Source organism: Argiope bruennichi, chromosome 3 (genome assembly GCF_947563725.1).
Source record: "Argiope bruennichi chromosome 3, qqArgBrue1.1, whole genome shotgun sequence".
In the NCBI taxonomy this organism is placed as follows: domain Eukaryota; kingdom Metazoa; phylum Arthropoda; class Arachnida; order Araneae; family Araneidae; genus Argiope; species Argiope bruennichi.
In genome coordinates this window covers 71,342,438-71,369,021 of record NC_079153.1, presented here as the reverse complement: position 1 = coordinate 71,369,021, position 26,584 = coordinate 71,342,438, and the positions used below count along the sequence as shown (strand labels likewise).

The following is a 26,584-nucleotide window of genomic DNA, read 5'->3' as shown; positions in this document are numbered from 1 at the left end:
TTGTACAAATTACAGTGATCTTAACGGCCATGTTGTGCTTCTGTGGATATTTTTTTAATATTTTTTAATCAAAATATTGAGTTATCTATTATTATTGTGTGCATTAAAAAGTTATAGAAGTTGTTAATCATAAATATAATTTTTGGTGTTATACTGTAATTTGCCTTGTATGATATTTACCTACTCTTCAGTCCATTGCTTATTGCTGTGGTTTATCAAAACAACTGGTTCACGACAGCATGGTGACTTGGTCAAAATAAATAGGTTGTGTGAAGATTACACGTAACTTAAAATGTCGCGTTGTTTTTAATTCATGGAATAGTACATTTTATCGTTTAAATTTAAAGGTAATTTATTTAATGTGTTTTAATCCTGCAATATTTTTTGTCATTACTGTTGAATATAGAAGGCATCTTTTACCTTATGTAGCGAACTGTAACTTGTGTTCTGTTCTTAGATTCAACAGACATTCCGGCAAAGCATCCGATTTAGTTGACCAAATTCTCTACGAAGATGCGTATATGTAATTGATAATCTGGATATCATTAGTTCACATCAGGAGCGGAGTTTCATATTATGTTTTACCTGTGCGGGATTTTTCCATTTTATTCGACCTGGTTACAAAAAAGGCTGTAATTTATTTTGCGGACTGTTGTGAAATCAATAACTGTAAGTATATTTGTTAGTCGTTCTATTAAAAAAACTGTTTTTAGCTTAAAGTTTGAAGTTTATGCATAAATTAACTTTATTTCTAAGGTTAATTTTATTTTCGTTTTGAGCTTGCAGAAAACTGTAATGTTACTAAAGAGAAAAATTATATAATATTTAGAGCTGTAAGTGTCATAAATTTTTATAACTAGTTTTGTTAATGCAGGCTTTTAAAATTATTCTTGGAATTAGGTTATTGATAAAAAGTGTGACAATTCAGTACTTTTTAGTGGAAAAATAGTTAATATTTTTTAAAAATGTATTGTATATTAGGTGAAAATACTTTTGCTTACTAATTAATTTCATTTTTTAAAGATATAATGATATAATGAATCTATTTATTTACTCATAAACTATTTGAATTTTTCTGTTAGACTGGATTTTATTATACTAAGCATAAAAATGCCTATCTTCTGCTTTTATTAAATTAAATTGGAAGTTACAATTTGAACAAACTTAAAAACTGTGTAAGTGTGAAAAAAAAGTGAGATTTTTATTTTTACTTTTCAAAAAAATTCTTAAAATTATCGATAGATCAATAAAACATTTAAGTCTGTAATGTCATTGAGACTTAGTTTATTATTTATTCTCTTTCTCTCTCTTTTTTTTTCTTCTGATGTGTCTGAATGTGCTTTTTAATCTTAAAGAAATGTAAATTCTTTGTCATAGAATGAAGTTTTTAATGTAACTTAAATAATTTTATTCTGATTAAAGAAAATACTTAAATATAAGGCAATTGATTATTATTTAATTCAATTAATCTTAAGAATACTTGTAATGCAATTACACATAATCGATTTAATATTTTTATTATTTGTTCAGAAGGTTTAAAAATTATGGATGAAGAAAGCAGTTTTTGTATATTATTGATATTAGTCATGGCAATAATTTATAGTTACTAAAGTATATTAAGAAGTGAATGAATAAAATTAAAAATTTGATTTTTATCCACATAGGGTTATTAGATTCAAATCTCCCCCTTTTTGATTAAGTTGGGGAGAAAAAACAATTTTAAATATATGAATCCTATTTTTTTACAATTATTTATAAAATTTTTGTAGCTGCTTTAAACTATTAGTTAAATTAATGGCTGAATTTTTTTTTGCAAAATTTTTGAATTTCAATATTATTTACTAAATAATGAAGGAAAATGTTTATATATGGCACAGATATACATTGGAAACTTGAAATGTGCATCCTGGAGCAGTTTATAAAAAAAAAAAAATTTTAATTATAATTTCTACTAAAAATTAAGCAAGATTTTGGCTCATATTCACAATAGTTTCTGAGAATATTCCTGTATGAAAGTTTTTTTTAATGCTGTTTCAAAATTAAATATATATATATATTATATTAAAAAAAATGAATATTTGTAATAATAAATTGCATTGCTGCCTTGAAATTCCAATTTACTTTTGTTCCATTAAATATTTTATTGAATAACATTCTTCCATTGTTAAAAGCTAAGGAAGAAGGATTCTATTTATTATTTATGTAATTTACATGGTGATTGAAAAGGTAACTTACAATACTATGAAAGATAGAAGTTAGACAAGAAATTGCATTTTTAGAGCAGTTGGATGTCACGGAACTATCATTGTTGGAATTGTTCATGTATACAATAAAAATATATGTAAAATTAACGCCATTAAAATAATGTTTATGTTTAATGTTTGAAAATAATTTGTTAATATAATAATAAATATGAAGCTATATCAAGCAAAAGCTGTTAGTCTTGTGTAAAAAAGAAATATAAAAATTGAATAATTAAAAGACTGGCTGAAAAGTTAATACAAATTACAGTTTTATGTATAAAAAAATAAGAAGAACTGCTATTTCTGTTATGAAACTGTATACATATTATTGATAGTGATTATTAGTCCTTTATAGTTTTCTATTTTCTAAGTATCAAATCCAGTATGTAGTATATTCAGATTCTAATATCTTAATTGGTTGATCCACTTAATGATCCTACACTGTTTTTATAATTTTAATATATTTATTAGATTTTGAGTTTTTAAATTTAGTAGCTTGAATTTTATTTAGTTTAATTATTATTTTTAATAAACTTTTGGGGAACTCTTGATTTTTCTTTTAAAAAAAACTTGTTTGTTCTTGTTATCAAAGTTTTAACAGTTTTTCTGTTTCATATAATTATTGTAGAATTCTATGTTGTGATTAAATTTGTCATTTCTAAAAAAATATTAATTAACAAAATTCTTACTTCATTTTTTCCATAAATGGCATTATTAAATGTTGAAAGAAAAGATTTCAATTTATTGCTCTCTTGCATAAATAAAGAAAATTTGACCAGATTTTTATAACTCACTTCTATATGAGCTAAAAATATTAGAATGAGGTAAGGATAAATATGTGAAATGATCATTATGTGAGTGGAGAATGTTACTATTCTCTTATGCTTAAGTGTTAATGCAAAATTCATTAATATGATCAGATGGGAATGTAAAACATCAAAGAATTCAACAATTTATGATGGAAAAAAAATAAGAGTTTTCACACGCATGACGTCTTATACTAAAATTCACTTAATAATGTAACCACCTATTTCAATGTTGCTAATTTTACTAGAGAAGGTAGAGTTATATTTTTAGTGTCAATAATGATTATTGTTGATTTTGTTTACCTTTGGCATAGCCATGTGATGTCAGATTCAGAAATAAGTTGTCGATTGTAATAGTTCTTTTTGTAAAACTGTCAAAATTGAGACAGCATTTCTAGTTTAGTAACATATTACATTTTTTTAAAAATTATTTTATTTAGAAATAGCCTTCTGTTCATGAAAGTATGGAATGAACTGAAGAAGACATGATTTTACTAAACATTAATCTTCACTATTTGATTGTATGATTATGAATACTAAATTTCTTCAATCTTGTAGCATAGTGTTCAATATTAAAAGGATACATAACTTTTTTTGACAGTATTCTGTGTAATTCACTAGTATCTTTATGTAAGGAACAATGAAAACATCTCTGCAAATCTGTGCATATTTTATGTAGTACTAAAAATTATTAGATTTTTAATTGATAGTTTAAGATTGGTATATTTTTAATGAATGATATGTGATTTTATGTAATATTTGTGTAATAAATACAATAATCATAAATTTCTGATGAAGTTATTTTGTCTTATATGTAAGGATGTAATTTCTGCTTTGTAAAGTAATATCTAATCGTAGTATTTCAAAAACTAAATTTGGTAAACTTTTTTAAATATGCATTATTTTTTAAAAAATATTTTTAATTATCTCTTGAAAATCTGGCAGTTTTTAATCTCTACTAATATTAAAGATTAATGTATATATGTTTTAATGTTTTATAGGTCAAACTGTTTGACTTATAGTTACCAAGTTTGATAACATACATACCTTGGAAGTCAGTAATCTACACCTTGGATTTATTTTTAAAAAAATTATTATTAATTTTTTTTGTAGTGTCTTCTAAAAATATTATTGCAAGGAAATGAATTTTACACCATTTCAAAATTGTCTTTTTAGTAATCCCGAATTAATAATTTACAAATTTTTCTGAATTTTGGCGATTTTTTAAAAAAAATATTTTTTGCTTTATTTTCAAAAATAAATTACATGTTGCCTTGAAATTCAAACAGTTTTTATTGTTTCATTAGTTATTTTATTCAGTGATTTTCTTTCATTGTTAAATGCCAAGTAAGAAAAATTCTGTTTAATATCTGTATACTTTAAGATGACTATAAGGGTTAAATTTCTTTAGCAGATAGAAATTTAGAAGATAGATAAACGAAACATTATACTTTTAACAGTTCTGTGATGCCACAGAACTGATCTCCATTAATAAGATACATATACACAATCCACAGGACATAAGACAACTAAAATAATGCAGCTTTAATATTTGACAACTTGGCAGGAATCATATGCATGATGTTATATCTGAATAAGTTAACTGAAATTAATTTAATCAGTTTCCTGAGTGAACCGGTTGGTTGCCAGAGGCAACAAATACTAGATAAAAATAAGCACAGTTTTGAAGAGTTGTTTTATTATCGCTTGATTTAAACACATTAAAGGTCTTTAAAAAGAACCATGATGAACCATGATTAAAAAGAACCATGAACCTTACAACCATGATGTATACAACTTGTTAATGATCGACTTAAATTTACTATTGACACACTGACTGCCTTGCGATTCATCCATAGTTCTTTCCTAGTATTTAATTATACCGATTTGATGACCCCTTTTGTTTATATTTAAGAGATAGCAAAGAAAAGGTCATCTAATGAAATAGTCTGAATACCGGGGGTGAATAGTGGCAGTATACGTGTTATGCATATGCATGCCATTTTTTTTGTCACTTAAGTAAAAATTTATTACTGCTTAAAAATCTATTATCAATGGTTTTTCAGTAATTGAATCTGTATTTTTTGCTTATTTTCAGAAATTATGTAAATTTCTGTTGATGGGAATAAAAGCCATGAGGAGGTAACATAAGCTGTTTACTACTGCATGTCTTCATTTGTGCAAATCCAAGGACTGTGTCTAACATCCAAATGTAGGAAACTGTGTGCTCAAGTTTAACTGCTGTTGCAGTGGTAGTGATAATTCATTTGTAAAACTTGCGTTCTCATATTTTACTTCTTCATTCCACAAAAAAATAAATCGCAAAGTGGCGGCTGAATTTTACTCAGCTAGAAGGCTTTCTACTGGGAAACCAGCAGGCAAGTATTTATTTGATATGTTGATTTATAATTGTAAATCCCTAATTTAACTTGAATTCATTCTTGTTTGTGTTTGTGTTTTTGTATTTAAAACTATAAATATATCTTTTTTTTAATGTTCCTAACCAAATCATATTATCTATATATACTGTAACATTCTCTTATAACTCAAGGTTCAGTTTTAAAAATCCAGTTATCTGTTAAAAAAATATGGTTTTAATATTTTAGCAATTGTTATTCAGAGCTTATTTTTGAAAATGAATTAATTTTTGGAGTGTTGAATTGGGGGTTTCAATAAGGATCTTGAAACAGTGACAGTATGTATATTTGTTAGATTTTATAATATTTTGGTATAAAAATAATCCTGTAAATAACTTTGATTTGAATAGTTTATGATAATTTCCCAACATTTTCTTTTACTAAAAGAAATGTCAGTGATTGATTTTTTTTATTAGATTTACAAATGGGTGTGTATATGTATGTTTAGGTGAGATTGATATTTTTTCATCCTAAAAGAGCCACAATTGGAGATCATTTTTAGGATGAAAAAAAAAAAAATTCTTATAATAAATAATTGCATCTTATTAAAAACTAAAAGCCCATGTGTCGATTGTATTTATAATTTATAAAAGTGCTAATCTTTTAGAAATTATCTATTTCTTTATGAAGTGTATCATTGTTGCTCTTTATCATAAAAAAATGTTTAAAAACAATTTTGTGAAAATAAGGTAAAAATGTTTTCCTGAAATTTACTGTTAAAAGCAATTGAATTTTATGAAAGTTATTTGTCTAATTAGATCATTGTTTCTTCTAGCAATTTATTGGTATTAGTCAGAAAATTCATTAATTGGAATGTTGCATAAAATACTTTCATAAACAGAAGACAAAAAGTTAGATAATTGCTCCTGGATAAAGAAAGGTAGTGAAATTTTATCGTGACTCTGTCATTTTCTGAGAAAACTCTTTGTTTTGAAACCTGCCTTTCTACCAAGTTCTTTGGTGATTTTTAGAAAATTTCTATCTGTTGTGAAAAATCTCACTTTAAAATTGTTTTATTGTCAAATATGGTCTTATCTTTTCCTAATTGCATGGACTAAAATCAGTCTTTATCAAAATTTTTATAACTTTTCCCATTAATTATATATTTTTATTATTAATTTAGCTTTTAATAGAATATTACAGAAGTGTTGGTATTGATTATTTGCTATTTGTAAATATTTTTTTGTATTTTTTTGTTTGTTTTGAACTTTAAAATGAAAAGACCATATGCAATTTATTTCGCTGATCTGTAACTCATGTTTGTGTTAACTGTTTTCATTACTGCCAAAAAAATATATTAATATGTAATATAATTATAGTATATAAAAAAAGTAAAAACTATTTCATTTTTTCTAAATTTTAAATTGATTTCTTCTTCTATAATAAAATTTCTACTTCAAATACAAGACATTACAATTTATAAATATTCCTTTTACTGTTTCTTAAATTGTGACATTTCTTGATAATCTGCAACTTTTGAAAAGTTTTTAATTTGGAGAATTTTGTGAGATACACAAAGTTTTGTTAATTGAGAGAATGACATTGTTTTATAGTTGTCACAATTCTGAAACAAAAATGAGCTTAACTTCTCATTTGGATTAAATATAGCAAGTTGTGAATAGTCAAGCAAGTTTATAATTTTTTGTGAAACTTTATTTGTTAGTCTTGGTATTCCATGTATTGTGTAGATTTCCATATTCATTTATGGTCATAATTAATGCCTATACCATTTTTGTAAATTATTTATCTTAATATAATTAGGGGTAATAGTATATATCTCTCTGGTGGTGTAAAATTTCCTCTTATCAGTTAATATAATATATCATGTGTTTGATACAATACGAGTAGATGTTATTGATTAAAATTCTGATAATAAAAAATATTTTATAATTTTTTATCTTTTATAAATTTTTTTTTGTTTAGAAAATCTTTTGAAATATTTTTTAGATAACAAAAAATTAAAATGCTTTTAGATTATGTACATTTTAATTATAAATTTGTGATTTCAGTTTGTTGGAAAACTCTAGCCTTACTTCAGCAGTATTTTGTTAATGTCTAAAATCTTTCTTAGATATACTGAATTTTTATGGATTAGTTTTGATATTTAATATCTGTTATACTGTGAAGAAAAATTTTATTTTCATTATTAGATTTTATTCTAATTATAGAAGTAGTTTTACCATTTGTTTGAAATATGCAATAATAATACAACTATATTACCATTCAAAAATGTAGATAGTATTTTCGACATTTAGCCAATAAATTGTTAAACCATTTAGACAGTGTATAAAAACTACATATTTCAAATTAATCTAGTTTCTTTAATTGGTTTTGTTCAATGTGTATCATATCGTTTCTGTACTCTAGTGGTTCTTAACTTTTGTTTCCTTCTGTATCCTTGATTAGCCTCTTTAATCTCGAGGGCTCTACACTTTCTTGTCCTTGCACCTGAAGCCTTTTTTTTTTTTTTTTTTTCATCCAGGGAAATTTTTAATAATACTACTAAAGTTTTAGGTTAGTTTTAGAGTCTAATAATTCAAAATTACAAATAATATTTGTTGGCTTTATTTCTGATTTTACCTCTTTTTTTTTTCTCACTGCAGTATAAGGCTTATATCTTAATTAGAACAGAATTGAAATAATTTCTTATTAACAATAAATAGCAGTTCTTTATTATGATTATCAGCTATTCAAATAATTTGCAGTTTCAATGCTATATTACTCTTGTTTCTTAGAGCTGGGTTTTGTAAAATTAGTTTTTGTACGTGCATAACTTATTTTGACACTTTTTTTTTACTGGTATCAGTATTACTTTTACATATCCGTAATCATTCTACTACATACTTCAAGTTAAGAACCTCTAATCTAAATCATTAACTGAACTTTGTTACTAATTCCTTTTCAGAATTCATTGACATTAAAGATGCTCCAGTGTTGTTTTGTTTTAAAGAATAATAATTTTTTTTTTTGTGTGTGGCCAATGTTGTTGATCAAGAAAGTACTCGTTACTTGTTTCTTTTATTTGTAGTTTTAGAAATACACTCTCATTTCCAATACACTCGTATTTCCATCGATAATTATTTAAATTTAAAAGAATAAATACAGATTGAAATGAAATCCACTTCTATTAAATTATCTTGATTGATGTTGATTTAAGAGGTTTTAAGTAAATGTTGAATACTTCTTGTTTTATATATTGGTAATCAATAATTGTTGAAAATGGAATTTTTTTCTGAGTTTTGTTATTTGTAACATTATGTAAAACTTGTCTTTTAGTTGCTGTATTTACAATTTTTACAAACATATTTTTTTACTTTTAGAGCCTAACATGGTTTTTATTGGGTACATCCACTGATGGCGAATAAAAACCCTCCTGCACATGATTTTGCACCAGCGTGGCTGAAGATACCTACATATAATAATACTATTGTAAGTATTTGTTTTTCTGGGTTGTATAATTACAGTTTAAGGATTTTTTTTAGTTTCTCATTGAAATTTTTTTTTTTCAAATTTTTGTGAAATTGGGAGGGCAGCAGTTTCTTCTTGCTTTATTAAAGCAGTACTAAAGCAAAGATAGCTAATAATTTTCAATGGTTTGTGAAAAATTGATAAGTTAATCCATTTAGTTGAACATCATGGTATTTTATTAAGAAACTCACCCTGCTTTTTAGTGTTTATGTATATATTAAAATAAGCATTAAATCTTTGTATATGTTTTTATTTATTAATATAGAAGCCCTCTGGTGCATCCAGCGAGCGTGGCGGACATACTAGTCGCAGAGATGAGCATAGCTTAGGTTTCACTCGCCACAATAAAGAAAGTGATCCTTTAGCATCTTATCATTCATATTTCAATGACTGCCGTAAAGACAGGGAAGGTAATTCAGTTTTTAAAAATCTTAATTTTAGAATATTTATAAATTCTGAAGTTCCATTGGCAAACAGCACTGAAATTTTCCTTGCATATTTGAATATAAGGGGTGCATATAAGATTGAAAGTACCTGTCATACTTGTATATGTGTAAGTATATATGCATATATGAAGAGAAAGCTGTACCTTATTAGAATTTATGTAACTAAAACTGTAAGGTTCTCTGTTTGTTTTTTTTACAAAAACACGAGTTTGTTAAGAGAGTAGAAATATCAAATATCTAAAAAAGTGTTAATAACTGCTGTATTTTTTTCTTTGACTTTTCTCTTCTGCATTTTGTAAAGGAAATGCAGAAGCAAATGCTTGCCAATGTAAAATGCTCATCTGGAAGTGGCTCTTCTAACTTCTCTCAGTTGTAATTTCTCTCAATTTCATTTGTGCAGTTATGCTTAAAAGATTGTTTTATTTTTATGGGAGAAAGAGGAAATATGCGAGTTTTAGAAAAATCCATTCATAGATTTTTTTTGGTGATAATGACTAATAAATGATTTACACCTAGTATACTTAAAATAATACTAAATTTATTGATTGTAAAATAGATGGTTTAAAAATTAAGATGTAGTTTGCTCAAAGCAAGATAAAGTGGGCACTGCCTATGAAAGTAAGTTGTGTAATGTCTATCTGCATTGATCTGTGTTTTGATATTTTCTATATGACTTTAAACATTAATTTAATGTGCTTTATTATTTCATAGTGTTGTATAAATATTTATTTTTTTCTTTCGTTTTCATTTTTTGCATCAATAATTGTTACTTCAGGTACTTTATATTTTAAAATATAATTTCTATTGCATATCTTTGCATACTCTCATTGAAAAGCACTTTTTTTGCAATATTATGTACATTTTTATGAAATTATTCATTAGACTTATTGAGAGAAAATGTCCAACCTGTATGTATTATTGACATTTCCCTAGTCTTGTTCAGTGGGGAAACTTCTTCTATATGCATCCATTTTGCATAATTTTTGTACTATATAGTTTTATACATATTTTGAATTTCAGATTTTGACGACGCCCATTCTTCAGTCAACGATGTTCATTATTATGGAATGGATAATGGCTTCAATGGTTCATCATGTAATAGTCAAGCTCTTCTTTCACGCAGGCCACACAGCAGACATGACTTCCGCATTTCTCTTTCATATGCAAAGGTATTAAATATGTTGGTCTCTATATTGTAGCTTAAAATAGTCTTAACTTAAGTGTACTCATAAAATGTTGTGCACTATAATATAAGAATTGTAATTCTTAAATATGGATATTATGCAAGGTAAAATTCATTAAATTGTAAAGATTTGAAATTTAATAGGAGTGAATTTTTTATTTTGGTATTGAATTTTATGGAATCAGTTCATTATAATCCTTCAGAAATATTGAGTAGTAGTTTTAAATTTACGTAAGCATCTGCAATATTTAACTTTCACCAAAAGGAAACTAGGCACTACATATATAAGATGAACTTTGTATTTAATTATTAGATGCTAAAGTTTGAAGTCCATTCATGATAGACAACTTTATAAAATGAGTTTGAAATTGTTTATAATGCTAGAATAATTTTATCTTTTAATAGTTTTCTAGTTAATGATTTTTTTCCTATGCTATTTTCAATGATAGTTTCCTTTTAAGATTCATTAAAAATGTTTTAATAATAACAACAAAAGACCATTACAAAAAAAATTGTCTTTTTTTGATTAGCCGGAAAATAATAAACACATGACAAAGAATGGCAGTGGTTTCTATAACCACAAAGGGAAAGGTAAAGGAAAATTATCAGACAATAATGGTGTGAGTAATAATGGCATTGCTGATGGACGGGGTATAGGAGTCACTAGCAATAACTTCAATCAAGAATTTGTAAGTAATTTGTGCAGTTACCTCTTTAACTTTTATTAGGACTAATGCTGTAATTTTGTAATGTGTTTCAAAAATGTAACTTTTATAAAATATTATACTTATTATATTCCTTATTGCAGCCATCTCTGCAAGGGGACGTTTCTGAAGAACCAACTACACCTCCAGCTTTGAATGGAAGTGCCTGGGGTTTGTATTAAATACTAAAATGTTCCTTTTCATTTCAATTGATACATTTTATCTGTTACATTGCACCTTTGCAGTTTTAAAATCTTTTTGGCCATTATTGCCAGGAGCACTTTGCATTTGTTTAACAAATAAACAATTAAATTTTTTAAACAAATCTTTTTTCAGCTTTATATTTTAAATATTAAATTGGAGTAATTTTTTAAATTTTTTAAAGTTTATTGCTTTTTAGTCTTTTAAGTTAGAGAATTGGCTGAATTATGTAATTAAATTTATTGATAATTTACCCTGTGGTGTACCTGTATAAAAAGGATATCCAGGGCAATTACTAAAATTGTGCTCTTTCCTCATTTCTTGAAATGTGACCTTTATTTATCCTTTATATTGAGGAGTACAAGGATTGAAAATGCATTTATTCTAATAATATTTAAAATATTTTGGAACTGATACATTTGAACCATTACAAGTTACTTCATAGTAATCATTATGTTATGGGCTGTTCTTAATTTATCATACGAATATTTCAAAAAATATTTAGAAAGAAAACTTTATAAAATTAGTTGAAAAGTTTTATGCTAAACTTAGACTGTAAGTTTTCTTCATTCTAAATATAATAATTTAAATAAGGCCAAAATAATAATAATAAAAATCGAATTTTTTTTATAACTTTTAATGCATAAGTGAAATACAAAACAAATGATTTTTATTTATTTCATGTTTGAAAAAAAATATGAAGCGTGTGCAAATCTCTTAATGAATTGAAAATGAATATAAGTATTAATAATAATGAAAAAATAATATATATTTTTTTGCCCTCAGTCTTTGTATAAGAAACTGAATATATTGAAATAAACCCTTTGTTAACACACTTAAAACCATTGAAAGGTCTTGGTAATTAATATAATAATGTGCAGAATTATTTTAAACACATCTTTAAATATATCTGTTAAAATTTGCAATAAATAACACTTAATAATATGTCTAGCATCCTGTAACAAAATAAAACATTTTATATGAAAGTATGCAATTACCCAAAAGCTCAAAAGATCTCATTCAAAGATAAATTGTAATTAATGCAATATTAATTTGTCTATGACATGTAAATTGTATTTTGATATAGTTTTAGGTAAAATTAATTTATATGCATATGGAAAGGGATAAGTTATTTCCAAAAAATGTTGAAGACTAAGTGTTGGAAATGTAACTTTACCACCATTGCTTTTATTAATGATGGCTTATAATGTTTGATCTCATTGAAGTCAGGTTATACTCAAAAGAACTAAATCACAGAGTCTTTTCTTTTTCCTTTTTTTTTTAAATCAACTTTTTTTTTTTTTAAACATTTCTTAAATTAGCATTGTTTGAGAGTATTACTAAGATTTTACTTTTTTTAAAGAATTTTTTAGGGAAAAGAATTAAAGGTAATTAAGAAAAACATAGATAATTCTTAATTCATTTATTTTAGCTATTTGCTTGTTTAACATTGGAATTTTTAATTAAATGTTTATGCATGAAAATGAATTTTTTTTCCTAAAATTTTCTTTATTAATTTTTTCTTCAGAAAAACCCAGAAGTATAAAAATTCAAAATCCTGCAATAGGAAAGAAAATTCAGCTAGTGAAAAAACCTGTCAAGAATGAGAATTCTTGTGAGAGCTCCAGAAAAAGTCCAGGCAAGTAGTTTAATTTTTAAATCCATTTATTGAAAAAAAAATGATCAAATATATTGAATTATGGTATTTTGGTTTTTGCAAAATATTATGTTTTCTTTTCATTTGTTAATTCATATTGTAATACATGCTAATCATTAATTTCATATAAAAATTAAAAATGTATAATATTGAATACATTGCATTCAGTAACAGTTGTGCATTTTATTATTATTCCTTACTAATAATTTATATACATTTTCTTGTTTCTTATATTAGCATCTTCATCATCTGGACCTCTTACAAAATCCTCAAGTTCCATCTCCAGCATTACTAATCCGCACACTGTCATCGTCACTTCAGTTGCCAAAGGTGGTTCTTCGAACTGCAGAGCTCTCATCCCTGCCAAAAGTACTGTTATGAAGAAAACCATGAAAGAAACTTTAAAGGTAAATATTGAATTTTATTTTAGTAAATTATTAGTTAATAAGTATTATAATTGGATATCTATTTTATTGGTAGGTATATTTTCAAACAACTTCTGTTTTAATTTTTTTAATAGAATTCAAGAACATTTACTCATTTTAATGTATTCATGCATAAAATTCTTTTCATAGTGATTATATTTTTATAGCATAACTTATTATAGTGGAATAATTTTACTATTTTAATAAATACTGAGTTAATATAACAACTATGATTGCAATGATTTCACATTAATTTGTTAATCTGAAAATGATACTTTGTTAATGTATAAAGATATTCTTATATCAAATTAGTGATATTAATCAGTTTTATTTCATGGAAATCAAGCAGATTATAATTGAAAATAAAAACATTTAATGATTAATAATAAAATATTCAATATTAGTATTTTTAATTAATTTTATTTTAATTGGTAATTTATTAAGTACAAATTTAAAAAGTCCTTTGATTTTTATCATTTTTTTTCTTAATTTTAATGTAAAATATTGAAAGAATGATTTGCAGATAACACATCTATGAATAAATCATTATTTAGAGATATGATATAATTCAAAGTTGTTTTTATCCAATTATTTTTTTAATTAGATATTTCTGTTTGAACTTTTGCAAGTCCAATTTCCTCTAGTGGCTATAGCCTATTTTAAAATTTAAACTCCTATTTACAATGGTTGTTTCAGAAATTTAAATACTAGGGGAGAGTTGGAAGGAATGGGACAGCTGCATTTATTTCTAAATAAAAGATTAAAATTTATTTCTTTTTTCTCCATTAGATAGAGCATCTATAGCCTCTTGCTTGATTGTAATTGTTAATCCAATTATGATATTTGTGTTTAAAACAGAAAACTTGATTTTTATGCTTTAGAAGTAAATACAAATTCTTATTTTTTTTCAATCTTATTATTTGTAAAACAAAAATATTATGTATAATAAACTGAAAGACATAGTATTTGTAAACTAACAGGTAAATTAAGCTTAAATGTAGTCTGTTTTATGTGATAAATAAATTTTAAAAGAAAATTCTGCAGTGGAAGGAATAGAACAATAATAATTAGGAAGGAATGGGACATACTTAATTACATATCAGTGCATTTTCTAAATAGCTAAATATGCTAAAGATTGAAATTTTTATTTTTCTTAATGTTTAATAAAATTAGTTGTTGTGTTATATTACTGGTGGTTTTAAAGTTATATAAGTTGATGATCCTAAATTAAAGTTATATAAGTTGATGATCCTAAATTTATTAAAATATAAAAGTTAATATACATTGTTTTGTTTATATATATGTATGTATGTGGTAAATAATATATAGCAATAAGGCTCTACAATAAAAAACCTGAGCTTCCATCAATCAAAACAAAAAGCATAAAATAAAATTTCACTTTATTAAAACATTTATGGAAGATTCTTTATTTATGTTAATAATTGTATCATAGGAAATATGGATACATCCTGTAGGACCATTCTATCTCATTTTACATAAAAAAAAATCCTACTTGAAATCGTAATTACTACTTAATTTCAGGTTATGCGTAAAAAAATTTAAATTCTGTATTATTTCACATAAAAAATTTTTTCTATCTAAAATCGTGATTACTACTTCATTTGAAGTTATGCATTAAAAAAAAAACTAACTCAATGTTAGTGAAAAATAACCTGTGATTCTTGATAGTATTTTATTGAGTATGTTTTCATAAAATTGGATATATATATAGTTAATACCCAATTTTATTTATTGCATTTGAACTTATAGTTCTGTTTTTAAAAAAATATTAAGATAAGGTTAATTCTTATTTTTTCTCTAAAGGTAAAAAGAACTTATTTTTTAAAAATAAAATTAATGTATGCATCCTGTATAAATGTTCTAAATAAAAAAATACAAGTATTGAATCAAGGACTATTTAATTGCTCCCATAGATATGAACACTGAAGAAATGATGAAATGATTGTACAGTATTTATAAATAGTTTTAAATGCAGTTTTGCTACATTACCTACAACTTATCTTTTATCCTTAAATATAGTATTATATATTATAATCCTTAGGTATAAATATTATATTAGATATAGTTTAATCTACAAGTAGTGAAATGTTTATTCATTTATGTGTCATTTTAATTAAAACAATATCTGTCTATTTTAGAAACCCAGCTCTACACCATCAGTATCAACTCATTCCATGGAGATTTTAGTAAAACACCCCAAAGCACCTGGTAATAAATCAGAATTTCTAAAAGCCCTACGCAATGAAAATAAGGAACGGGATGAAAATGAAAGAGATTATTCTGAAAAAGATGCATCAACCAAAAATAATGTAATTGATTTTATCTTATCTTATTATTTTTTGAGTTCCCCCCCCCTTCTTTCCTATGTATTAAAGCCCATACCAATTTTGCAATAAATTTTAAATTCAGTACTCTGCATTCTTTTAAATACTCTTCTTAATTTCTTGCATATGGAATTTTTAATTTCTAAATTTTAAAAATGGTACATTTTTACCATGTGTAGTGTTTTTTTTTTTTTAAATATCCATTAGCCTTTATATTAAATGTCTGCATTTAAATTCATTAATGGATTTGAGTTTCTCAATCTTCAATCTCAACTGAAAGAATTTAAAAGAAAATGTAATTTAGGTACATATTACACAGACATAAGAATAAAGAAATGAAGCATTAAATGTTTTCAGTTATGCTTAGTTCATCAGTATATTTGTTAATTGAACAACCAACCATTTACTGTTGATTAGTATTAAAAAAATATTATATAGATTTCTGTACATAATATCAAATGACAACAACAAAAGTAAACAAATTGTTATACAGATGCTCCAAACTGCTTCATTATAATTTTTTACATCTGTACTAAATTCAAAGCTTTGGTAATTAACGGAGCAGCCGATTTTGTAAGAAATGCTATAGAACAGATCCTCCAAGTTACCTAAAAGTCCATTCAATCAGTGGAAAGAATATATAAAAGAAATGAAGAAAAAGGCTTGCATAGGAAGTTTAATTTAGAATAATAAGATGCTCAACCATTGTCAGATGGGTTATTGCCGTGATTTGTCTTTGGAAATTTGTGCCCTTAACTTTCAAAACATTTATCTTACAAAAATGGTCTATATAGTATCTGCATATTCAAAAATTACTCTTTAAAAAAATTTCTTCCATTTCCTTAAATTTTTTCCCTTTAATTTTGATATTTTTTAATTTAATTTGAAATGCAATCTGTAAATGGTATGATATGTTCCAAATGTGCATATATATGAAGTATATAAAGATATATGTGAAGTGTATATGTTCCAAATTTGCCAGCTGTGGATCAAAATATCTACAGAGCAGCGCACAAATATGAGCACACATTTATTATTACTAAAAATATCTATATTTTAATACATTTTATAACTAACGTTGATGTTTATTTATCTTCCATTTTTATGAAGCTGTTTTTTATGTTATTTATTTTCAGCAAACAACCTTTGATCTTCATAAATAATGCATTTAAAATATTTTTTTGTGCCATTAAATTGTATAATATAAAGCATTAGTATTAAAATGAAGATACTTTTTCTTAATTTATCCTGAGAGAAAAATAAAGTATTATGTTCCTTTTAGAATTCTCTGCAGAGTTCATCTGAAGAACATCATGTAAATGGAATTGACATTTCAAAGCTGTCACTCAGTGATGAAAAAGAAAGGAGTATTTTGTCAAGTTCCCTTGAAGCTGAAGAGAGGTAAATAGCTTCCTCCCTAGTATTTTATTAATTTTATCTTGTAGAAGATGTAGGTAATAAATTACTTGGGTTTTATACTTAATATCTTCAAACTAATGAAATGATTTGTGTGTGTGTGTGCGTGCGTGTGTTTTGTATATCAGGTTTCTCTCTTTTTCTTTTAATAATTTCTTGTAAAACTTGTAAATGTAAATTTATTACTTGTAAATTTATTAAATAATGTTGCTTTAAAACCTCTTAGTTTGTTCTTTAACGATTTTTCAACTTTATTTTAATCATTCTTTCATTAAAGTATTAATTATCATGTTTTATATAAATTCAATTATACACTGAGCATTTTGTTAGATAATTTGATTTATTAAAATAAAAAGTTCTTACTACTTGACTCTTCATTTTAAGTTTGAAAATTGATATGTAGAAAATTCAAAAATGTTTGAAGTAGTATTATATATTTGTAAAAAAAAAAATTAGAGGACATACTTTAGAGGCTCTCTCTAAAGTATATACTAGATGCAAAGTCAAATTTCTAATAATTTGCATAATTAAATCTCATACCTGCTATTTGTATTTATTATGAACACTAATGGCAGGCATCAATCAAATATTAATTTTGTTATGTCATTTGTTTTTATTTGTTTATGTCAGCCACCAATGACAGATATGAATGTTAATCAGTTTCAATAGTTATGTATGCTCTGATTGTTTCTTCATTTAAAAAATAAATTATCTCTTGTCATTTAAATTTAAAGCATTTTCCTAGTAATTTAATATTTTATTTAGTCTATCATTTTATGCAATACTTTAAACATAGTTTTAATAATTAATAATTGCTTATTAAATAATAAAAATAAGAATTTAAGTAAAAATAATTATAATTTCAATAGATTGCAACTTTGAAAAACAGTATACTGCATTTTGAATAAATAGTTTTTTAATAAAAAGTACTTGAAAGGTAAAAGTAGAATTCAGATTTAATATGAAACAAAGTGATATTAATTATTAATTGGTTCTGAATTTTTCAGTCAATATCCTTCAATAAATTAAAGCCCTTAAAGAATTATCTTTACCTCCTTACTGTCACTGAAGACTTAAGATATGGATTTATTTTATGAGCAGACTTTTCCATTTCTTAGTTTTTTGATTTTGAATTAATGAATTGAATTAAAGACTATATTTTAATTTTATCGAAAATAGTAAATTAGTAATTTACTGTTTATTGTACTGCTCCTATTGATATGCTGAATTATGGAGATTTTCATTTGTTCAATTCGGGTTGGTTTAATCTTAAAAGATTTGGCACAGCTTGGCCAGTATTGGCCCTTGCGCCATAAAAAAACAATAAAAAAATCAAACCTAAAAGATAGTGTAGATGAGTGTATTAAAACTTGCACCTTGCTCTGCAAATTAAATGTATATTTCAGTGTGATTAAGAACTATATATTTTATATTTTATAATGGTTTTCTAAGCCTGTATATTATATTTTAAGGTTATTGCGGGAAATGGGATGGAAGGAAGAAGTTTCAGATGATGAAAATTATGCCCCATTAACAGAAGATGAGCTGCGGGAGTTCCGTGACCGTTCAGAAAAGGTAACTAAATTACTTTAAATTATATTTTCCTTTAATTTTAATATTTGTCTTTAAAAATTATCGTTAATGTGGAATGGTAATTTTTTAATAATTGTAGAATATTTTTATGTTTTTGAATTATAGTTATAATATTAAGATAAAACTATTTTGCATGTTATTAGTTGTGCAATAAGAATTAAAATGTAGTTTATATTAGCAATAACCTATATAATTAATTTTGCATGTTCTGGATATATACAACATCATTTCAATAAGTATTTTTCATATTGTAAAATATGCTATTTAATGCAATAGACACCAAGTTATTTTATTTACAATATTGATTCAAAATAATTAAAATAGAAAGGTATTTCATGCTTATTATAAAGTTTATATCTATCAATTTCCCAATTGTAAGTTTATTTTTGGACTATTAATTTTAAATGAAAACTGAATGGATATATATATACTAAAATTGGAGGTTGTTCAAAAATGTTAAAATATGAGAGTGATTTATGTATTCATTTTTTACATCCTTTCAATTATTCTTCCTTGTTAGATTTAAAAAAAAAAAATTATCTGTTCGCTTCTGTTAATAGAATAATATGCTACTTTTATACTGTTACAGTATTCTTGTTTTCGGTATTGTCAGTCTATTTCAGGGTTGTATATATATATTTTTATAGTTTAAAATTAATTTCAGAGTTTTTAAAACTATTTACAACATTTTATAATTAGTCATATCTTTAAAAAAAAACAGCTTCAGGTAAAAATATAACATTATTCAAAATTATTTAGAAAATTAGAGGTGCAATGTTACATGCATGCTTGCATCCATCATCGGTGTGTGTGTGTGCGCGCAAATATTTTCAAATTGCTTTGAAAATTTATGTTGCTTTGTTAATGTGTTAAGATGTATTCTCCCCCCCCCCTCCTTCATTATATCATTTCACAAGCTTCTTACATTTTTGTGTTTGGACATTAAAAAAATTTTTGCACAGCATACTGTTAGAGACATTTGCTGGAAATTCCTGTTTTAATAAATTTTTTAGTTTATAATTAAAAATTCGACTTAATTTTCATGTAGACAGTGGTTTTCGTTCATTTCCAATTTTAGTTTAGAGTCTGTGGTGTCTTAGCAGGTGTTGGATATAATGAACTTCTGGAATATATGGAATAGTTCTTGAAATGGAAATTTTGATTAGTTGTTCAGTTAACTGATAGTTTTATTTATATAGCAGTTAGTGCATCAGTGTTTTATTTTAATTTCACCCATATGATTGTTTCTTGAATTGTATATGTGTTTTTAAAATAAAACATGTATGTATATGTGTTAAGTTTAGGAACATAATCTTAATTTTTGCTTATAATCTTCATATATTCATCTCTATTTAATAAACTAATATTGTATAATGTTCAGGATAAGAATTTGTTTGCAGTACTCTTATGCAAAATATTTTTTTTTACAGATCCTGAAGAAAAATGGCGTTCGTCGTAATCTTCTTTCAAACTTGAGCCCTCTCCGTCTTGCACCATTTCCAAGTGTGCCCCCACCGACAGAAAATTCTACTTCTAGCTCTTCAGAGTCAGACTCAGATGATCCATAAAACATCTATTACACTTTGTAGCTGAGTTATTTGGTCACTTGAATATACTGTTTAAATTAGCTTTTCTCTTTCTTTCAACAACTGATGTGTACAACTTTTATGATTTCTTTTATTTTCTTTGACTTCGTAATCCTTATGAATGTCGGAATTTGAATATATTCGTTAGCTCTGCGATATTTTTATCATGCTTCATTATGTAAATCGTGTTGGAATGAACCCTTTCGAATTATCCATTTTGCCTTCAAAAATAATGAATTTGTTTGTGAACTCTAAATGAAACTGTTTTTGAAGTTCATATCCTGAATTTTTTTATTGTAATACATAAAGCAATGAGATCTAGTGTTATTTTTGTATAAATACCTTTTCCTCAATATCACCGAATAGTATTTTTTCATGCTTTTGTCTGAAATAATTATATTTGAATCTGTTTAGAATTATAATTGATTTTTCTGAGTTGATGGAATTTAAATATTTGTCTTTCATATATGACTGTTTAAGCTGTGCTATCTGTCAGTTATATGTATAAAATATTTTTTAAAAACAGTTGGAAGGAATGATAATTCTTCAATCATTCCTCTTGTAGTGCTTGTGTAAATCAGTGATATTCTATTTTTATCAGCATTTAAGTGGTAAAATGTTGTTGTGTGAGAGTGAATCCAATACTAATATTTTATCTTAAAAGTAATAAGTAAACAATATATCTTCTGCATTTATTGTTAGATGTTACAATATTTTGAACTTTTAGAACTTTTGAGGTAATATCTTTGAATGTGTGAATATATCAGGGTGTTATCTTTCGATTTATTCTTTTGCTTGAGAAATGTATGTGCATGTGCAACTTCAACCTGCACCATTTTTTGTTAGTTCTATAGATAATTGTCATCGGATATTTGAGATTTACCATAATTCTACTGTTTGTAAGTGCTGGAAAGAGTATGCCTGTTGTGTGTGGTAACAAATACAATGAATTTTGTCATAAAAATCCTGTTCACTCTTTTTTACATGTGTTACTCCGGTTCTTGAGAACTGAGGTTTAAATTTCTGCCGAAGTATGGTCTAATACGCTTGAAAGTTTGGAACCATCTGTTCCCTAATATCTTATCTTTGGGGACCTGCTTGGCACTTAAAAAAGAAAATATAGAGATGTATTTTTATGTGCCAAAAATGATAAAAAGTATTTTAATTAACTTAGAGATGGATAACTGGAAATAGGGCTTTCATTCCAACCCTTTAATATTCTTTATGTATTTTGAAATATACTTTTCCATGAAATTTTTTACTTGATTGAAACCTAAAAAAACTTATGTTTGCTATGATCTTAAAAGTGTTTTCAAGTCTTTTGATGATTTTTTTTCTTTTGTATTTCTCAATGTTTTGACAATGCTGTGTGGTGACTTGCTAGAGACTGAACTATGCACAAATGTGTGGTCAATTTATGTACATATATATAAAAAAAGCATTCTTTAAAAGGCTGATGTGTCATCAATAAATTAGTGATGATTTTCCAAAGAACTCAGCCTGATTATCTATGCAAAGAGACAATATTAAAACTCCTGTCTAGCAGGTATGAACTTTCTGCTATGAAAAACGAAATAATTAAAGATTGTACAGAAGTGTTTTTCTTTAAGATGTGAAAAAGCCTTTCCTATATGCTTGAAATGGCTGTTAGCCTTTGTTGATAATTGAATAAAGCACGATTTTGCTATTGAATAGTTAATTTATTATTATTATTGATGTATCCTTCTAAACTATACATGAAAAGAAAAACCAAAACAATCATTTAAGTTGAAATGGAATATTAATACATATTTAACTTGCCAACTGTGATACTTTCTCTGAGTTCATATTACATTTTATTACTAAATGTTCATGTAATTTTTTTGTTGTATAGTTTTATTTGATGCCAGCAGTTTTCGGTGACTAATTGGTTCATACAGATTAATGGTTGCTAAGAATTTAAATTTTTCAATTCAGATATTTTATATAACTTGGTTTTAATGGCTTCCTTGACAAAATGTTTTAAACATTCAATTTTAATAGACATAACTAATACTATTTTAAAAGCATTATGTTATTCTATTCATAGTGTTATGCATTTCTCTAATATCCTTATAATGTGTATTATATCTTTTATACTTCCAATTATAACACAGAAAAGAACAGCAATATTTGAAAATAGATGCAGCAAAAATTTTCCTCTATTGCTAAGTTAACTTTAATTATAAGTGCAACAAAACTTTAAAAATTTTATTAAAAAATACCTTAAACTGGAACCTACTTGGTATAGAAATATAAGCCTCATTTTCATACCTTGGCCACCAACAATAAACCAGAGTAAGGATGGAATATTGGTAGCAAAAATGAAAACAATTTGTATTCCACTTCAAGAATGAAATATTCTCTTTTAAAATATGCTTAAAATATTTTTTTAAATGTGATTAAAATTTTTAAAAGACTATACATGAAAAAATTAATATTTAAAAGAATAATATGAATTTTATCTTGGCCTATTGCTTAAATTTTAGGATGATATAAAAATCTTTTCGTATGCTGTAATATTTTTGAAAGTTATTGCAGAAAATTCTAAAATTTTGTTTAATTTTGAATTAAAGTTTTAAAAATATTTCTCCAAGGTACATATTTGCTAAGTCTGGTATTTCTAGGTCAAATAGCCTAGCCTATAGAGCATCGATACATAGTGACAACATGCATCTACAAAGTACAAATTCCTAATATTTTTACTATTCTTAGGTTTTTGAGCTCATGTTTTTAGTAACTTAAGTAAACCAATTTAAGTGGATGCATTGATACATTTCCTTTTGATGCATTTAATATCATTCATTATATATAATTTCCCTTTTAATCAGCAAATAACATGTTTTCCCGAACCATGTGTTTCCCAGAGTTTTAAGTATATTTTAACTAAATTCTATCAAAAGTATAAAGACATTGGAATCAAAGCAGTTCTGATGATTAAAAGAAAAATTACATTGTGATCAGAGAAGCTGATTGTGAGTGAAGAAAGTAGATAGCATACATAAATTTTCTGATCATGAGTCGGATATTTTCACTGGTTTGTTCAGAGATAAGGCGTTTGGTTCAAATTTTTTAAAAAATAGTATGATAATCGTATAACATTTGGGTTATCTCCCGTTTATGAATTTATTGAAAGATTTAAACTTGATTTGTCAAATTTGAATTTCTCATTCATTTAATATGACCATTTGATAGCTTATGATTTGATATTAAATTTAACAAGGTTGAGGCTAAGTGGTTAGGGAGCATCTTAATAATTGGCAAAAATGTTGTGAACTTCATGACTGAACCCTATCGTTTTCTTTATTTGTTTCTTTCTAGGGCAGGGGCCATTTGCAAGTTCAATGTTGTTATTTGGGATGTGGCTTTGAATAAAATTGTAGAATAAAATAATCACAGGTGCTATTTGCACATTTTTTTTCTATTGATTTTACGCTAATGTAAATAAGCAGTTGCATAAAAAAAATATCTTGCGTTTTTCTTATTCATACCTATTATTCTCCTGTTTAATTACCATGCTAATAGCCTCTTTTGCAAAATTTATATAGGTAATTTTTCCCAACTGTCTTCCTCAACTTTCCATAATCCATTAATAGTTTAAGATTTATAATTGTTTTTTGGTCTTTTCAGTATTCTAGTTACACAAAAGTTCATGGATAATGCATTAAATGATTAAGCAGGAATTTGAGTAAATGATGGATTAATAAAAGTTTATTTCAATTATTTCAAAAATTTAATAGTATTGCTACTTTTTTTGTTTTAATGTTTGATAGATAATTGATAAAAGGATGATATTTCTTTAAAAATTGGAAATAATAAATAATTTTAATAACATTAATTTTTATGTTTTGTATCTTTTCTTATTTCTAATTTTTCAAAAAATACCTTACAAAATTTCAGTTCTTTTTCTCATCTTCAGTATAATGAATAATTTTTTTCTTGTTTTCTTTTCCCATATGCTTAATTGTTTATTCAGTGAAAGTCACTATATTTTCCCATTTTCATGCAGAATAAACATTGAACCCTGCATTCAATTGGTGTCCAAGATAAAGATAATGAAAATAACAGTACTTAAAAAAAAAAAAGATTCATTTCAGTATTTAATATTTTAAAGACGAGTTTAGTAACTGCAGCCTAAACAATTTAGTGATTACCAATATTTAGTTCCCCAGATTTTATTTTATAATGAATTACGATTGAAATGTATATAGTAGTTTAATTTTTGTTTTGGGATGAAAAGCTCTCAATTTTTTTCCAGTAGATTGCAAATTTAAGTGTGTTTCTTTAACATTTTTGACCAACAGAATAGGGATATTTCTCTTCTAAAAAATTAAAATAGTTTTCTAAGCATTGTTTATTTACAAACATCATCTTGTAATTTTTAAAAAATTGTCTATGATTTAAGGTCTGAATGAATAATTATTGGAAAAAGAAACAGTTTATAAGGAAACATTGTTTATATATCCATTAGAATATTTAAAAGAAGTATCCAAACAGCCTTTATGGTTTCTTTTATAAAGTTTTTAAATAATATAAATAGCATGAAAAGATATCTGTGAATTTGACATCAAACTTCAGAACAAATCTTGTTGATAAATATGGACAAGTAGGAATCGGAACCTGCTGGAACTTCCCAAATTTCAAATTAATTTTCATGATGTCAAATTTGCCTACAAAGTTTCATTATATATAGTTCATTTAAGGAGGCTGCAAAAATCCTATCTATACAGTGTTAAATTTACTATATTCAGTATGTTTTTGTCACAAGCCTAAATAGTAAGATATGCAAAAATGTTGAGTTAATTACAATATATATATATATATATTACAGTTTCAACTACTTGTTTCCTTTTAGTTTAAAAATGCAATCTTACCCTGCTTGCTTTTTTATGTGATTTAAATTTTTAAAAAATTCCCTGTAGAAATCAATCTTTGCATTATAAAGCATGTATTGGCGACCTGATGGTTCACTTGGAATATTAGTTGCATTTATTTTCAATTTTAATCTTTGGTTCATAGTTTGATATTCATAGTTCCCTTAGCAAATTATTTTTAAGCATCAAATTGTGATAGATACTTTATGATGTGTTATTTTATTAACCTTACACCTGCTTCCCGTATAGAATGAAATCACATGACAGAACATTAGTACAAAAAAAAAAACAACAAAAAAACTATTATTTGCATTATCTAATATTTGATTGCAAATTATCTTATGCAATATTGTGTCTACACTTCCTCATTCCCCATGTAAAATGATAGTTGATTCTATCATTTTAGCAGTGTAGAACATTTTATTTATAATATTTAAACATTCCGATAGTTGAAATGGAAGTTACAGATTAATAAATCACAGTTATAATCTTTCAGCACATCATTTATATTATTGATAGAGGTTTTTACTAACAGGTTTTACAAACACATGAACAAAAGATGGAATAAAATTTTAAAAAAGTCATTACGGTATTGCCAAACAATATCTTTGATAATAATATCTAATGAAAATTATTGTTTGTCTATTGATATTGTATAAAATAATTGTAATTATATTTTACAATACATTTTATTGTTTTATTTACTGCTTTTTAAGCACACATTGTGCAACAATATTAAATACGTTTTATTTTTTTGTCCGCAATGATGTATAATTAAGCTTAGATTTTCAGTATTATAAAGATATATAAATTAAGCCTACATTATCATACTATAATGTTTTGGGTAAAAATTTCAAATCTTAAAAAAAAATATTTTTAATTCACAAAAATATTGAGACTTGAAATAAAATTGTAAAGAAACCAAAAACAATGTAAATAAAATAAGCTATATTGAATATGAAAAGCAAGAAAATTCTAAACATTCCTTACAAAGTAAAGCGATATGAGTGTGATAAAAATTCCAATTTATTTAGTTATTTATATTACAGCCTCATGCTTTTACTGTTTCGTTTTGCCTTCGCTATATGTTATAATTTTTTTTTTCTACTTTGTAGTACAATAATGTTATTTGTATCTTTAAAAATAATTTTACTTGAAGTTGAGAGTAAATAGCCTTTAATTATTGAGAGATAAATTTATTG

At 25.3% G+C, this 26,584-nt stretch overlaps 1 protein-coding gene across 3 annotated transcripts; it reads left to right on the top strand.

The window, feature by feature from the left end:
• On the top strand, positions 1–22,182 carry LOC129963461 (vasculin-like). Of its 3 annotated transcripts, XM_056077855.1 has the most exons (14): positions 2–347; positions 458–669; positions 5,148–5,427; positions 8,787–8,895; positions 9,200–9,344; positions 10,401–10,549; positions 11,094–11,252; positions 11,372–11,438; positions 12,997–13,107; positions 13,363–13,532; positions 15,710–15,880; positions 17,178–17,296; positions 18,784–18,886; positions 20,335–22,182. In XM_056077855.1, the coding sequence occupies exons 4-14, from the start codon at positions 8,821–8,823 to the stop codon at positions 20,470–20,472; spliced, it is 1,407 nt and encodes a 468-aa protein (XP_055933830.1). In that variant the 5' UTR covers positions 2–347; positions 458–669; positions 5,148–5,427; positions 8,787–8,820; the 3' UTR covers positions 20,473–22,182. The 3 variants fall into 3 exon arrangements, with proteins under 3 accessions (XP_055933832.1, XP_055933830.1, XP_055933831.1); XM_056077857.1 differs by lacking the exon at positions 12,997–13,107 and having other exon boundaries at positions 1–347; XM_056077856.1 differs by lacking the exons at positions 2–347; positions 458–669; positions 5,148–5,427 and adding an exon at positions 6,240–6,346.
• Positions 22,183–26,584: the final 4,402 nt, after the last annotated feature.